The sequence below is a fragment of the Podarcis tiliguerta genome (assembly GCF_965153285.1).
Source record: "Podarcis tiliguerta genome assembly, chromosome: Z".
NCBI classification, from domain to species: domain Eukaryota; kingdom Metazoa; phylum Chordata; class Lepidosauria; order Squamata; family Lacertidae; genus Podarcis; species Podarcis tiliguerta.
The window spans coordinates 49,531,315-49,548,469 of NC_139553.1; the positions used below are offsets into that span (position 1 = coordinate 49,531,315).

At 42.4% G+C, this 17,155-nt stretch overlaps 1 protein-coding gene and 1 long non-coding RNA gene across 9 annotated transcripts in view; one reads left to right on the forward strand and one right to left on the reverse strand.

Moving 5' to 3' along the window:
• LOC310669109 (P2R1A-PPP2R2A-interacting phosphatase regulator 1-like) overlaps nt 1-17,155 on the forward strand; it is a 74,081-nt gene that overhangs the window by 9,960 nt on the left and 46,966 nt on the right. For 2 of the 8 annotated variants that reach the window (XR_014507014.1, XR_014507015.1), the window contains exons 4-10: nt 642-685; nt 769-823; nt 998-1,099; nt 3,953-4,041; nt 10,796-10,860; nt 11,730-11,826; nt 13,857-14,433. Coding sequence is in view for 5 of the 8 variants with exons in the window: in XM_083422697.1 (XP_083278823.1) it covers nt 642-685; nt 769-823; nt 998-1,099; nt 3,953-4,041; nt 10,796-10,860; nt 11,730-11,826; nt 13,857-14,016 (612 nt within the window). In the remaining 3 variants the exon portion in view is untranslated. Of the gene's footprint in view, nt 1-641; nt 686-768; nt 824-997; nt 1,100-3,952; nt 4,042-10,795; nt 10,861-11,729; nt 11,827-12,522; nt 12,542-13,856; nt 15,454-17,155 lie in introns of those variants that run through there. The other 6 variants (XM_083422700.1, XM_083422699.1, XR_014507016.1 and 3 more) reach the window with 5 other exon arrangements.
• LOC310669123 lies at nt 4,754-5,692 on the reverse strand. Its single transcript, XR_014507021.1, has 2 exons — nt 5,630-5,692; nt 4,754-5,008 (listed from the first exon to the last, which is right to left on the reverse strand). It is a non-coding gene; the product is annotated as an uncharacterized lncRNA (long non-coding RNA).

A 17,155-nucleotide genomic window follows, 5' to 3' on the forward strand; every position in this document is an offset into this window, starting at 1 on the left:
GGAATAGACACCATTACACGTACAAAACCCACACATATGTACATTAGTGACAGAGGTGACCTCTGCTCTTTTTAAGCAGCATTTGAACACAATTTGGCATGGAGTCTACTAGTTTCGAACAGTCCCTGTAGATCAGGGGTCAGCAAACTTTTTCAGCACGGGGCTGGTCCACTGTCACTCACACCTTGTGGGGGGCCAGACTATATTTTGAAGAAATAAAAATGAACGAATTCCTATGCCCCACAAATAACCCAGAGATGCACTTTAAATAAATGGACACATTCTACTCATGTCAGATTATGTTGATTCCAGGACCGTCTCCGGGCTGGATTGAGAAGGCCAATGGGCCGGATTTGGCCAGCAGGCCTTAGTTTGCCTACCCATGATATAGGATATATTAGATTCTGCTGATATAGGACAGGCCTAGGCCAACTCGGCCCTTCAGATGTTTTGGGACTACAACGCCCATCCTCCCTGACCACTGGTCCTGTTAGCTAGGGATGATGGGAGTTGTAGTCCCAAAACAGCTTGAGGGCTGAGTTGGCCGGTGCCTGATATAGGATATGTGGTTGATATGGGAAATGATAATTTCGCGGAGCAGGAAGTCATTGAGAATTAAGCTGTGAATTCTTGTACTCCAGGAGGAAGGAGTGGATTTGATGAACAGAGAAGCGGCACATGAAAGGTAGGCGCAACTGAACTGCTGTTTTTTAAAAAAGCAGATACTGTGTTCTCTTGTCGCCACTGATGAGCCTTTTTGTGTTTTAGGGAAGTCCAAACAGCAATGCAGATAAGCCAATCATGGGAAGAAAGCTTGAGCCTGGTAATCCTTTTACAGATGTTTAATATTTTAATTCCACTCCCTGACTTAACCAGTGAGCTCAGAGTGGGTGATGGAGTGATTGGCCGTTCTCTTTTTCATCGGGATCTTTATGGCGCAGCCTCTAGGGCCGCTGCGTCCCGTGAGGCTGTCAACATGACCCTTTTGTGTTCTCAGAGTGACAATGACTTGGACAAATCGGAAAAATCCTCGTCTCCAAAGAGGATAGACTTCATTCCCGTCTCTCCGGCACCTTCGCCTACGAGGGGGATTGGAAAGGTACGCCAGAGAGCTTCCTCAGTTTGGGAGTTGCAAGGGAAGCGGCAGTGTGGGAAGACTACAGGAACTAAATGATGTACAGTTGTACCTTGGGTTACAAACACTTCGGGTTACAGACTCCGCTAACCCAGAAATAGTACCTTGGGTTAAGAACTTTGCTTCAGGATGAGAACAGAAATCGCGCGGCGCCAGCGAGAGGTCCCATTAGCTAAAGTGGTCTTCAGGTTAAGGACGGACCTCCAGAACGAATTTAGTTCTTAACCAGAGGTACCACTTTATAGCGGGGCCTCAAATCTTTTGGACCAATAAGCTCATTAATAATCTTCAGAGAGGGCTGTGGGCACCAAGCCTTCTTGTTGCTTCTGTCCAGAGATAAATATCCTTTACTTTCCTATGTAGTCAAGTTAAAAACAAAAACAACGTCGCATTAAAGCTTGCCTTGGTAAAAACCGTAGATTCCCTGCTCACTAACACCACAAAACCTTTGATCCAAAGCCTGCAACCGAATGCTGAATGCTCAGAAGCTACACGGGCAGCTGAATTAAGATTTCCGGTGGTTTGGAGCCGGATTTAATGTCAAAGTAATTTGTGCCGGAAGGAGTACCATGTAGCATTTTTTCATCTCCGCCAAGCTAAGCAGTTGGCTCCTTATCTCTCTCGCCCTGGCCGAGCCACTGTGATCCACGCGACGGTCACCTCCAGACTGGATTATTGTAACTCGCTCTACGTGGGGCTGCCCCTGAGACTGACCCAGAAACTCCAGCGGGTGCAGAATGCCGCGGCGAGACTCCTTACGGGGTCTTCGCTGCGAGATCACATTCATCCGGTACTATACCAGCTGCACTGGCTCCCGGTGGAGTACAGGATCAGGTTTAAGGTGCTGGTTTTAACCTTTAAAGCCATATACGGCCTAGGACCCTCGTACCTATGGGACCGCCTCTCCTGGTATGTCCCACAGAAGAACTTACGGTCTGCAAATAAAAACATCCTGAAGATCCCAGGCCACAGAGAGGTTAGGTTGGCCTCAACTAGAGCCAGGGCTTTTTCGGCCGCGGCTCCAATCTGGTGGAACGCTCTGTCACAAGAGACTAGGGCCCTGCGGGACCTGACATCTTTCCGCGGGGCCTGTAAGACAGAGCTGTTCCACCAGGCCTTTGGTCAGGGCGCAGCCTGACTCCCTCCTCTGGCAATCTGCACAGAATCTTGCTTAATGGTTGCCATCAATTTGATTTTAATTAATTTTTATAATGAAAGGTTTTTAGAATGTTGGATTATTTTGATTGTTGTTAGCTGCCCTGAGCCCAGCTTCGGCTGGGGAGGGCGGGGTATAAATAAAATTTATTACTATTATTAGCGTCATTTCAGCTTCCTTCACTAGCAGAGGTGGAATAGTGAAATCCTGAGCACCAATTTTGAGAACCTGCTAGAGTATCACAGTGGTTTCTGATGACAGCACTTTTTAAGTGAGAAAAAAGCATCCAATGTTTGCAATATGTTTATAAAACTTTTTTTAATATCATAATTTTTATTAATTTTTTTGCAAACGTTTTAAACATAACATGCAATTTATATATAATATAGAAAGCATTTGGCTACAACAGCCTTAGACTTCCCTCCTCCTTGACTCATTGTTTCCCCACTTATTATCTAATACTGCATTTTGGAATTGTAATTATTACCATGTTTTTCCGTGTATAAGACTAGGTTTTCCCCCTAAAAAAATAATGTCGAAAATTTGGGGCATCTTATACACGTATACGTCTCGCCGCCATTTTCTTAAATCGGAGTCCTCAAAAATAGGGGGTGTCCTATCCATGGGGGTGTCTTATAGGCAGAAAAATATGGTACTATTAAATCTTAATCGTAAATCAACCATTTTTAAATTACTGTATTTTTCTGTCTATAAGATGCTCCTATTTTTAGGAACACTGATTTATGAAAGGGGGGGGGATGGCCCGCGTGTATAAGATGCCCCTCAGTTTTGGACATTATTTTTCAGGGGGAAACCCTAGTCTTATAGACAAAAAAATACAGTGGTACCTCTGGATGTGAACGGGATCCGTTCCAGAGCCCCCTTTGCATCGTGAGCAGAACGCAGCCTGCATCTGCAAGTGTGCGGGTTGCGATTTGCCACATTAGCGCATGCGTGTGACGTCATTCTGAGCATATGTGCGAGCGGTGAAACCCAGAAGTAACCTGTTCCTTTTATTCTGGGTTTCCGCGGAACGCAGCCTCAAAAGATTTAACCCGAAGGGTCTTTAACCTGAGGTATGACTGTACTAAGAAATCATAATCGTAAATCAACCATTTTTAAATTATACTTTGAAATAATGGATAAAGTCCACCTTGTAAAACTTCTTGCAACCCTACTAGCGAAGTTAGTTTTTTACAATTGTCTTTCAAGTATTCCGTATGTTTATTCCAATCTTTCAGGAAAGTCTGGTCTTGCTGGTTCCGAGTTTTCCCTGCAAGTTTTGCCAGCTCACCATAGTCCATTAATTTCGTCAGCCCCTCTTCTTTCATTGGCATCTCATGTGCTTCCATCTCTGGGCTAATAATATTCTTGCTGCAGTTTTTGCAGATAAAAACAGTCTTTTATATTGCTTATGTATTTCATTACCCACAATTCCTAGTAAGAAGGCTTCTGGGTTGTTGTTTTTTTAAAATAAATGTATGTTTCAACATTTTTTTAAACCACATACAGTTAAAAAGTAGCTTCCTTTTCTTTACGTTTCCAACGACGATTCATTGTTTTATACATTTTTAGCTAATTTCACTGGTGTTTATATGTTGATAAGACTTCTTTAAAACATCGTTTCAGGTGCTTTTCAATGCTGTGTTTGTCTTTCCTAGCAATGCTTTTCTCCCTCCCTGCAAATGTTTGTGAGTAGTAATGGACTGCCTCCAAGCCCAATTCCCAGCCCCACAAGGAGATTTTCAAAGTAAGTCACTGTATCTGTGGAAGTGTTTCTTAATAATCAGTTTGACTTCTGTACTGTTAAAATATACTGTACATGAGCTATGCCTGTGAATGGAATATATCAGGGTGCATAAAAATCATTGATTTTTTTAAAATATTTTTTTTTAAAAAAATAATCAGGATTCTTTTTTTATTTAAATCAGATTTTTTATTTTATTTTAATCAGATTTTTAAAATAAAATGCTTTTGGAGGAAAAATCTTTCTAAAGATAGTTTTCTATTTAAGTGACATTCAAGTCCAAAGGCTATTCATCTGGAAATCAGGATTTGTTTAAAGTTTTCCATTTTGGAAGATAATAAATTTTCAGAGTAGTTTTTACAGTTTTATCAAAAATTACTGATTTGGTCCTACTCTTAGAAAAACATCGTTTGACAGATAATTATGAAATTTGTTTCATAAACAAATTATGACTATTTTAAGTTTTCATTTTTGGAAAATAATAAATTCCCAGTTTTTACAGTTCTATCCAAAATGACTGATTTGGTTCTACTATTAAAAATACATTGATTGACAGATAATTATGAAATTATTGTGAGGTTTAATAAGTTAACTGTTTCTATAATAATAATAATCTTTATTATGTTATGTGGTCCAACGACCCATAAAATGGATTCAAAATAAAATGGATTAATACAGACAACCCCCCAGAGAAGGGAGACCGAAGCGTTATCTGTTTAGTCATGGGTATGTTGATCTTTGATTTGTATGACTACTGAAAGAAACTTTGCCACGGCCACTGTGATATCATTGGACTTGTCGTCCAGAAGATATTTGATATAGTAGGCTTCAGATTGACCCAGCCGATTTGCCAATAGTGGTTTAATCTATTGTTCCCTAGCTTGATCATATTGTCTGCAATGCAATAAAATATGCCTCATGCAGTCGACGTCCTGAGAGCGCACACAGATCCTATTTTGATAAGGGATACCTCTCAGTCTGGAGGCAGTGAGAGATTTTACTTTCTTGGGCTCCATGATCACTGCAGATGGTGACAGCAGCCACGAAATTAAGAGACGCCTGATTCTTGGGAGAAAAGCAATGACAAACCTAGACAGCATCTTTAAAAGTAGAGACATCACCTTGCAAACAAAGGTCCGTATAGTAAAAGGTATGGTTTTCCAAGTAGCATTGTATGGAAGTGAGAGCTGAACCATAAAGAAGGCTGATCGCCAAAGAATGGATGCTTTTGAATTATGGTGCTGGAGGAGAGTGTTGAGAGTTCCATGGACTGCAAGAAGATCAAACCTATCCATTCTGAAGGAAACCAGCCCTGAGTGCTCACTGGAAGGACAGATCCTGAAGCTGAGGCTCCAAGACTTTGGCCCCCTCATGAGAATAGAAGACTCCCTGGAAAGCCCCTGATGTTGGGAAAGATGGAGCGCACAAGGAGAAGGGGATGACAGAGGACGAGATGGTTGGATAGTGTTCTCGAAGCTAAAAGCATGAATTTGACCAAACTGTGGGAGTCAGTGGAAGACAGAAGTGCCTGGCGTGCTCTGGTCCATGGGGTCACGAAGAGTCGGACACGACTAAACAACAACAACACCACCTCTCAGTCTGGCGCTTAACACTTCTGATGGGAATACATTTAATCTGGCTTGGGTGAAAAAATGCCGGTATGTTGGTACAGACAAATTTCTAAGACATGCAGGTGTCTGAAACTCGAACCCATAGTGAATTCCTACTTCTAATGGGCCACAGATAACATGAGATTGAGATTGGAGATCACTATGTGATATGTCCCAGAGGCTTTGCCTTAGAGATTCAAAGGCAGTATCATAGCCCAGATGGTACAGGAGAGAAGGTGGCATACCAAGCCAAGTGGCTTTTCTAACCATCATTTTCATCTATGAGCTGGCAAACTCCTCGTTGTTTAGGTATGGAAGGTATGGAAGCCCTTCCCTAGGCCAAAGACACAGATCTTGAGCTAGTATCTCAGGTCAGCCCACCATGCTTTAGTTGATAGAGGACATTTACCTGTTTTGAAAAATAGTATTCCATTTGGAACACAATTTGGACCGGAGAAACTTTGCCTGGAAGCCATTGAACCTGGAGAGTGAGCCATTGAACGAGGCGTTTGAGGCGTAGAGGAGTTGAGAGACAGATTTTGCATTAAATACCTTAATGGCTGATGGAACATAATGGCCTCCCCTTGTATAAAAGAATTGAAGTATAGCCAGTTTGCTTACCTCTGCCTTTTGATAGGCGGTCTGCCAATGATGTTTCCAGGACTTGGAATAATGGAACAGAAGCCCTAGGTACCGGAAGAATTTGGTCTACTCTAGTTTGTGACCGTCCAGTACCCATTTACTCAGGGAGAATCTCTTCTCAAACACCAGGACTTTAGATTTTTCATAACTGATGGATAACCCATTACCAGAGCAGTAGTCTCAGAATTTCCATAGTTGATAGTTCAGGCCAGGTCTGGTTCGGGAGAGGATGGCCGCGTCATCCGCATACAACAAGAGAGGGGTCTTTCTCGTCCCTATTTTTGGAACGTGGCCATCGGGGTCATTAAGCTTGCCTCTAAGTCATTCAGAAACGAACTGAACAAAGTAGGGGCCAAAATGCATCCCTGTCTCACTCCCCTGGCCATCTCAATACAGTCTGAGAGCTGGCCCTGCAACCCACACCTAACCTGCAAATTGCTTCCACAGTGCAGGGCTTTAGTAAGATATAGGAGACGTTTATCCTTCAGTGCTAGATGTAACTTGGCCCATAGTTGGAATCTGGGGATGGAATCAAAAGGCAGATTTCAGGTCCATAAAGGCCACAAAGTGTTTTCCCTGTCAAGGTCTGGTGTACTTCTCGGCTAGGAGGGACAGCATTAGACAGTGGTCTGATGTTGAGTGGTTCTTGCAGAAAGCTGCCTGAGCTTCAGATAGTATGTTATGTTGTTGTTGTTGTTGTTTAGTCGTTCAGTCGTGTCGGACTCTTCGTGACCCCATGGACCAGAACACGCCAGGCACTCCTGTCTTCTACTGCCACCCGCAGTTTGGTCAGATTCATGTTTGTAGCTTCGAGAACACTGTCTAACCATCTCGTCCTCTGTCGTCCCCTTCTCCTTGGGCCCTCCATCTTTCCCAACATCAGGGTCTTTTCCAGGGAGTCTTCTCTTCTCATGAGGTGGCCAAAGTATTGGAGCCTCAGCTTCATGATATGTCCTTCCAGTGAGCACTCAGGGCTGATTTCCTTAAGAATGGATGCATTTGATCTTCTTGCAGTCCATGGGACTCTCAAGAGTTTCCTCCAGCACCATAATTCAAAAGCGTCAATTCTTCGGCGATCAGCCTTCTTTATGGTCCAGCTCTCACTTCCATACATCACTACTGGAAAAACCATACCTTTTACTATACGGACCTTTGTTTGCAAGGTGATGTCTCTACTTTTTAAAATGCTGTCTAGGTTTGTCATTGCTTTCCTCCCAAGAAGCAGGCGTCTCTTAATTTCGTGGCTGCTGTCACCATCTGCAGTGATCATGGAGCTCAAGAAAGTAAAATCTCTCACTGCCTCCATTTCCTCCCCTTCTATTTGCCAGGTGGTTATAGTCATTTAGAAAAGTTGTCAGTTTATTACAGAGAAAGCAGCTGTCTTACTGCAAAAGAATTTCAGAAAGAGACTTGAAAGAGAAGTGGCTGAATTGCAACTTATTACTATGGAGAGACCTCATCTGAATAGAGATATTGGATTCCTGTCTCATTGCATATGCTAAAGCTAGTTTTGGTCATCTGTATACCATCCCTTGCTTTTTCCTGCAGGACTAATTGCAGTCATTCACAGTCGCCAACAGGTTGACCATACCCACTGAGTCCTACTACCCTTCGGAGAAAACCCCCGCCCCACCCTCCCACTATATATCAGTGTCTGGGGACTTCTCCTCCCTCTATATATAAGGGTCTGGGGGCTCCCCTCCCGCTATATATATAAGGGCCTGGGGACTTCCACTTCAATATATCTAAAGAAGTCATCCCCTCAATATGGACAAGCAGAAGAAGGTTTCCGTGTTGAAATAATAAAATCCTTTATTTACAGAAAGGTTCGACCTTGCTGGCATCCTCTCAATGTGGACAAGCAGAGGAAGGTTTCCATTTTGGGAACCGTAAAATCACCCATCTCCTACTAACCTTCGGAGAAATACCCCACCCCACCCTCCCTCCCTCCCTCTATATATAAGTGTCAGGGGACTTCTGTTTCCGTGTATCAGAAGAAGGGGGCCTGCCCACGAAAGCTTTGACCCAGAACAAACTGAGTTGGTCTCTTAAGGCCATTTATTTATTTATTTATTTATTTATTTATTTTGACTGCGTCCCACCAGTGCAGCTACCCACCTGAATCTAGATGTATGCTGGTGGACAGTGTCTGGTGTCGTCTTTGTTATTATTATTTATTATTTATTGTATTTCTACACCGCCCCATATCTCTCGAGGCGCTTCACATTAAAAACCACTTGCATAAAACCAACACGAAAACCAGATTATCAGTTGTACAATTTAAACATGTTGCGTGTTGCCTTACTTGTCTACTCAAATTCAGCCGCAGCACATGGATAATTATTATTAATAGCAGAATGTCACCCGAAATTTACAAGTTCCAAATAATGTACTGTACCTTTCAATTTTCTTACACTGTTCTTGAGGTTATTGACAGGTGTGTCAAATAAATAATTATCAGTTCTATACATCAGTTTCATCAGCATCAGCTAGCTACACTGGTTAGTGAGCTCTGATCTACAAGTATTATATTTATATGTATGGATATCCTAAAAAAATTACTTGGTACGTATTCCTTATTTATTGTTTATTTGTTATTTAATATGCAGGGGACGCGGGTGGCGCTGTGGGTAAAACCTCAGCGCCTAGGACTTGCCGATCGTCAGGTCGGTGGTTTGAATCCCCGTGGGGGGGTGCGCTCCCGTTGCTCGGTCCCAGCGCCTGCCCACCTAGCAGTTCGAAAGCACCCCCGGGTGCAAGTAGATAAATAGGGACCGCTTACTAGCGGGAAGGTAAACGGCGTTTCTGTGTGCTGCGCTGGCTCGCCAGATGCAGCTTGTCACACTGGCCACATGACCCGGAAGTGTCTGCGGACAGCGCTGGCCCCCGGCCTCTTAAGTGAGATGGGCGCACAACCCTAGAGTCGGACACGACTGGCCCGAACGGGCAGGGGTACCTTTACCTTTTATGCAGGTTGCTTCAGCACTGTTTAAAATGTCAACTCATTATGTTGACTACTCTTTGGTGATGGACCAATATATCTATATATCAAATCTGGCAGCACAACGCAATTTGAAACTATAAAGTCACAGGCTGGTTACTTAAAGCCTATTTTTAAAATAAATTTCTTTCTTGTGGAAATTTCTCAGTTATCATTTAAACACGTTGTGTGTTGCATTCCTCATCTATGCAGATATAAATTGGCATTTCGGATGTTACATAACTTGTCATTATTTGTGTTTTATTTTCTGCAGATGATAGCATTTATTTTCAACTTTATATTGATGTTATTAGTGTTGCCCAGAAAATACTGCACCGTGTAGATTTGCTTATTAAAGAGCAGACTCATTTAACAAAGGTTCATTTGATAACCCGCTTGGGCACAGAGTCCATCTTCAGTGAAATTCCTCTGGGGGTTAAAAATATATTGGTGTTTTCTTTTCGGGATGAAATCTTGTGAAAGGCTACTCTTTGTAAGGATTGGGGGGGGGGAGGGTTTCCTATACAGCATTATAATCAGGGTGGATTTGATTTAAATCAAACCGATTTAACTCACGATTTAAATTCCTTGATTTGAACCACTAGTCAGGAAGGTTTGATTTAAATCTTTTTTTCTTTATTTTTTTACAGAAAGGTTCAACCTTGCAGGCAACCTCTAAATATGGACAAGCAGAGGAAGGTTTCCTTTTGGGAATAATAAAATCCCCTTTTTTTACAGAAAGGGTTAACCTTGCTGGCATCCTCTTCATATTGACAAACAGAGGAAGGTTTCCTTTTTGGAATCATAAATCTTCAGAGGAGTTTTTACAGTTATATAAAAAATGACTGTTTAGTTACACCATTAGAAACAATTATGAAATTATGGTGAGGTTTAATAAGTTAACTCTTTCTATTTGGACAACTTTTCTGCAGTACTTTATTGGAAGGAGAAAAATAATCATTTCCTTCATAACAATTTAAACCATTTATTTCACTAAAGGAATAACATCATAGCACATGTATCCATGTTTGTTAACTGATGTGGTTAATTAATTTTTTTTAAACACACCTTAGACCAGCGAGGGCAAAGTTGGGCCATGCCTGATCTAGAACAGTGGTGGCTCAACTTGGCCCGCCAACTGCCTTGGGACTACAGTTCCCATCATCCCTGACCACTGGTCCTGTGAGCTAGGGATGATGGGAGTTGTAGTTCCCAAACAGCTGGAGGGCCAAATTTGGCCATGTCTGCCTTAGACTGAGTTTTAGCACTTAAAAAAAATCCTTGTTTCCTTGATGAATAGCCTTTGGGCTATAATGTAACCAAAATAGAAAACTATCTTTAGAAAGATTTTTCCTTCAAAAGCATTTTATTTTAAAAATCCGATTTAAATAATTAAAAATCATTGATTTTTATCCACCCTGATTATAATCTTGAAAACGCAATATAGTAGCTTTAAAGTCATTCATCTTGTCACCTTGGAAGTTTCCCCCTTCCTGGAAAGACCATAATCCAGCTTTGATTTTAGCAGGAGGAGCCAGAGTCCAATCAACTGCATCCGGCCCAGCGCTCTTGGTCCCATCAAAAGGAAAGGTAAGTGCAGAGGTGGAGGAAGGGGGGGCAGTGGAGGCAGGGTGCCCCGGGTGTCACCACTGACGGGGTGGTGACAAATTGCTGGGCGGCCCTTGTTGTGGGGCCTGCGGCCCGCCCGAGCCACACATCTCTCCTGCTCTAGATCAGGCATGGCCCAACTTGGCCCTCCAGCTGTTTTGGGACTGCAGCTCCCATCATCCCTAGCTCACAGGACCAGTGGTCAGTCCCAAGACAGCTGGAGGGCCAAGTTGGCCTAGGCCTGCTCTTTTCTCTGCCAAGTTTGTGACTTCCCTCCATCCCTTCAGCTGGTTTTTTTCTTTTCAGATCTTTGTATCACCCTTTAAATTAGCATTTTCTGACCTTAATATCCTTGTAGCCAACTCTTATCTCTTTGGCCAGATTTTTTGCAGTACATTTTTAGAATAATTGTTCATATACCAAATAAATTTACTCCAGTCTCTTCGAAAGTTTTGGTTGTCTTGGTTCCGGATTCTACCAGTCAGCGTGGCCAATTCTGCATAGTCCAGGCATGGCCAAACTCAGCCCTCCAGCTGTTTTGGGGACTACAACTCCCATTGTCCCTAGCTAACAGGCCCAGTGGTCAGGGATTATGGGAATTGTAGTCCCAAAACATCTGGAGGGCAGAGTTTGCCTATGCCTGGACTACAACTCCCATCATCCCTAGCTCTCAGGACTTGTGGTCAGGGATGATGGGAGTTGCAGTCCCCAAGCAGCTGGAGGGTTGAGTTTGGCCCCCTCTGGCTTAGTCCACCATCTTCATTCTGCCACTCCTCAATCGTTGGTAACTCTGGCAGTTTCCACCTCTTGGCTAATAAACCATCTGAAACAAATCTGCTTGATTTCAATAGGTGAAATGGAAACCGAAAGCCAGCCCAAGAGACTCTTCCAAGGAACCACCAACATGCTTTCTCCTGACGCGACACACCTTTCTGACCTCAGCTCATGGTAAAATTAATCTTAATAATACATATACTACTCATCAATGCCCAGAAATGGTTCGCTGTATCTTTTGATGCTCTAGCATTCCAAAATAGTTCCTACCCAGGGTGGATAAAAACTATTTTTTTTTTTATTAAAAAGTTTTTTTTAATTGATTTTTTAAAAATTTAAATCAGATTTTTAAAATTTAATTTGGAATTTTAAAATAAAATGCTTTGGGGGGCGGGAATCTTTCTAAAGATAGTTTTCTGTTGAAGTGACATATGTCCATGGATCAGGGTGGCTAAAAATCAATGATTATTTTAAAAAATAAAAAATTCATATTCTTGAAAAAATTTAATCAGATTTTTTTTTCTTCAATTAGATTTTTTTGATTTAAATCAGATTTTTAAAACAAAATGCTTTTGGAGGAAAAATCTTTCTAAAGATTTTTTATTTAAGTGGCTTTCTAGTCCACGCATAGGCAAACTCTGGCCTTCAGGATGTTTTGGGATTACAACTCCCATCATCCCTGACCACTAGTCCTGTTAGCTAGGGAGTTGTAGTCCCAAAACAACTGGAGGGCCGAGTTTGCCTATGCCTGTTCTAGTCCAAAGGCTATTCATCAGGAAATAAGGATGTGGTTAAAGTTTTTCATGTGTGCTAAAAATCACTCATTTTTTATATAACTGTAAAAACTATTCTGAAATTTTATGATTTCAGAAAGGAAACCTTCCTCTAGTTTTCAATATTAAGAGGATGGCAACAAGGTTATTAAAACCTTGTTTTAATATTAATTTAAAACTATAAAAATATTTTTAAAAATGACTTGAATCAAGCCTTACTGATGAGTGATTGAAATAAAGTCTGACTGATGAGGGATTTATATCTATTTGATTTGTATCAAATCCACCCTGCGACAATCACTCCCCCAGCCCGTAAACTGTAAAAGCTTCTCTGTAAATTGATGATTCCAAAAAGGAAACCTTCCTCCAATGGTCCATATTAAGAGAATGCCAGCATGACTGAACCTTTCTGTAAATAAAAAGGATTTTAAATCAAGCCTTACTGACGAGTGATTTGAATTGTGATTTCAACCGACTTTATAGCAATAAATGATAGTACCCAATCCACCCGGGTGGGTACTGACCTGAAGAAGTGTACAGATACATATCATATTTTTTGCTCCATAAGACACTTTTTTCCTCCTAAAAAGTAAGGGGAAATGTCTGTGCGCCTTATGGAGCGAATACATGGTCCCTGGAGCTGAATTGCCCAGGGTCAAAAAGCAGATCATGCTCCTTTTTTTGAAAGAGGGAAGATGGTGTTGAAAGGATGTAGCTGATTGGTAAGCGATCGGGGAAAGAGATAAGGGACACAAAAAAGGAGGCTGCCTGGGAGGGGGGATCCTCAGGATTTTTACATTGGGTCACCTCAAATTCACCATCAGATCACTTAACATGTCCATGGCTACAGCCTGCACCAAAAAAATAACACACCCACTGTTTTGTGGGGCCGCAATGGTGGAACTACGTGGTTACAAAGCACAGATCCACATGAATCCTCAGGATTTTTGCAATGGCCTACCCCAAACTCACCGTCAAATCACGTCTGTGGCCATTGCATGAACCACAAAACTCTTACATCCACTGTTTCGTTCAGAATTTTTTTTTCTTGTTTTCCTCCTCTAAAAACTAGGTGTGTCTTATGGTCAGGTGCGTCTTATGGAGCGAAAAATACGGTAACTTGGCCCTCCAGCTGTTTTGGGAATACAATACCCATGATCCCCAGCTCACAGGACCAATGGTCAGGGATGATGGGAATTGTCCCAAACCAGCTGGAGGGCCAAGTTTGGTCACCGCTGCACGGCCCAACTTGGCCCTCCAGATGTTTTGGGACTACAACCCACATCATCCCCACTGCACAGGAGCACTGGTGAGGGATGATGGGAATTGTAGTCCCAAACATAGGAGTTTGCCTATGCCTGCTCCAAGATGCTACTGGACCATTTTTTATGTGCCCTGACTGAAGCTTGCAGTTTCCCCTCGTGTCCGCAGCCTGCCCTCAGATGCCCTCGACGGTTGCTCCAGCGGCGCCAGCCCCTCCACTGACTCACTGGCCAAAGGCGCCGCCTCTGGCGCCGCAGCGGAATCGCCTGCCGCGCGATCCGAACCTTCTTCCCCATTCATCTTGATGGAAGACCTTTCCCCCAAGTGACTCGCCCTGCCGCCTGCCTGGATGTCCGCCTGTGCCATCCTTTTGCTATACCCGCCTACGGAGAAACCGGCGGCATAAAATCCCCAAGGGCATCCGGATTAGGAGTGCCGAGAGCGAAACACCCACATCAACCCTCCTCGGCAACATCTCCAGGCGATTTTAATCCTCCTTTTAATGGACGCGTCAGGCCCTGGCGCTGCCTGGCTTGCCGGTTTCCCTTTTAATTCTTTTGCCAACGTCTGCTCAGTTTTCCTTTTAACTACAAATTATTTTGCGAACGTATCCTTGGATCGGGACTTTCCTTTCAAAGAAATGACACCCACATTTCCTCCGAATTCCCGGAAAAGCATCCAATTTATATTCGCATTAAAAATGTCGGTGGGAAACCGGTCGCCGTCACGATCCCTTGCTCTGAAGGTAAGAATGGAGCTGAAATAAATGAGTTTATTCTAGGTCAGGCCTAGTCAAACTTGGCCTTCCAGCTGTTTGGGGACTACAGTTCCCATCATCGCTGACCACTGGTCCTGTTACCTAGGGAGGATGGGTATTGTATTCCCCAAACAGCTGGAGGGCCAAGTTGGTGGCCCAACTTGGCCCCATCTGCTATTTTGGGACCACAATTCCCATCACCCTGACCCCTAGTCCCGTTAGCTAGGGATGATGGGTGTTGTAGGCCAAAACATCTGGAGGGCCAGAGTTTGCCTGTTTCTTGAGATGAATGCTGGTGGAAACTGAGAAGTACACTTAAGTATGGGAAATGTCATTCGGTTTGGGGTGCAAGAAATGATCTATTCCAGGCTCAGCCCTCTAGACCTCAGCCCTCTAGATGTTTTGAGACTACAAATCCCATCTTCCCTGACCACTGGTCCTGCTAGCTATGGATCATGGGAGTTGTAGGCCAAAAACATCTGGAGGGCCGAGGTTGAGGAAGTCTGATTTATTCCTCACAAGATCCAATTGGGCTTAATTTCCAAAAAAGGGAAAAAAAGATGCAACCCATTTGTAATCTACTGTGTCACGCTATTTATTATTTATAATTCTGTAAAATAATAACAAAAGTCTGGTGATTTATTAGAGTATTTTTTTATGATTGAAGCCCTTTCCCCATGTCCTGCGAGCACTGGCTGGTCTGTATTGATAGGCAACTTTGTCCGCCGGATTTGTGCGATTCTGGTTCCAAATGTTTGTCTTCCGGATGTGGAAAACTTTGATTTCCTTCCTTCCTTCCAAGAAATAGTGCGGAATTTGAAGCGTGATTGTGCTTGTCTGGCTTGGAAAAAGGGCAAAAAAAGGACATTTGGCTTTCCCCTTCCTGGAATTTTCCTTTGGAAAGCGTTGGTTTGGAATCGGAGTTGGGCCTCTTGTTACCTGTATTCCGGTTTTTGCCTGGGAGAGAGTTTCCTCGCCTCCAATAAATGTGCATATTGTAAAATGTCACCCAGGGGTATCTTTATTTTTTTAAATGACTATTTTATCCACATGCACACAAAAACTTCAACCCAGAACAAACTTAGTTGGTCTTTAAGGGGCTACTGGACCGATGTTTTATATATATATTTCAATTTTATCTGCGTGCGAATTGTATTTGTGTAGATAAACTGTGCTGTTTTGGCTGGCCTCCCAGCTGCTGCTAAATAATAAAGAAATCTGATTTAAATCCAACAAATTTGATCTTTTATTATCATCAGCATTGTTTTTTAAAAATAATAATTTTATTTTATAATTATAAAATTAGTAATATATTATTAATTTAATATTAATGTTATTAATATAATTTATAATAATAATTTTATTTTAGAATTATTAAGCTTTCCCTGACATCTCCAGGGGGAAAGACACACGTGAAGCCCATGAGAACAGCTGCCAGTCAGTGTTGACAACACCAAGCTAAACGAAGGGCTGACTCATATCAAGAGGGTTTCCTATAGTCCCAGCAATACAAGACCTATTACACAGGATGTTATCTACAGCTTAGAAAATTTATATTATATAACAACAATTTTATAATTATTTTATTTTATTATTAATAATAACAATTTAAAAATATAAGTTGTCAATCCGTGCACTTACTGGCTGCTGTTTGACCTGGTACCGGAAATTCAGAACGTTGCAGTGAAGTTTTCAAACCTCAATTCAGGAAAGTCTCGATACCTTTGGATAGATCAAGCATAGGCAAACTCCAGCCCTCCAGATGTTTGGGACCACAATTCCCATCATCCCTAGCTAACAGGACCAGTGGTCAGGGATGAGGGGAATTGTAGGCCCAAACATCTGGAGGGCTGGAGTTTGCCTATGCCTGGGATAGATCATTCTTGCTTAGCCTCGGTTCCTTGTTCTTTAAAATGGGAACACTTGAGGCTTATGTGGGCAATCCCAGGTAAGCTCAGAGCATTTGAAAGCACTGCATGACCACATGACAGGGTGGATAAAAATCAGTGATTTTTTTAAAAAAACAACCCCAAAATCAGATTTTTTTGGATTTAAATCAGATTTTTAAAATAAAATGCTTCCGGAGAGAAAATCTTTCTAAAGATGGTTTCCAATTTAAGTGACATTCTAGTCTAAGGGCAGCTGTGTCCAGCATTGCCAAAGGCTTCACAATAATGTCCATGGATCAGAGTGGATAAAAATCAAAAAAATTTTTTTTAAGATTATTAATTTTTAGAGCTACTTTTTACAATTTTACCCCAAAGTTGCTGAGCTTTTTTTAAGGATGTTTTTAGCGTGTTTCCCCACACTTTGTAACTCTCCCCACTGGCACCCACGCTTGAGAATACAGTAGTGATAGAATCAATGAATAGGTTTCCATTGGCAAACCCTCTTCTCAATTGGTAGACCAAGTTACAAGATGTAGTTGTCATGGGAAACGGAAGGAGCTATCCCCTACCACAGGCATGGCCCAACGTGGCCCTCCAGCTGTTACAGTTCTCATCAACCCTGATCACTGGTCCTGTTAACTAGGAATGATGGGCGTCGTAGTCCCAAAAGAGCTGGAGGGCCACGCCTGCGCCTGCTATGCATGACCTGCCCTGAAGTGCAGATACAGCAGTACCTCAGCTTACCTAACCCTCTGGTTACGTAAACTTCAGGATACCTAAGCGACAAACCTGGAAGTATTTTACCGGATTTTGCCGCATGC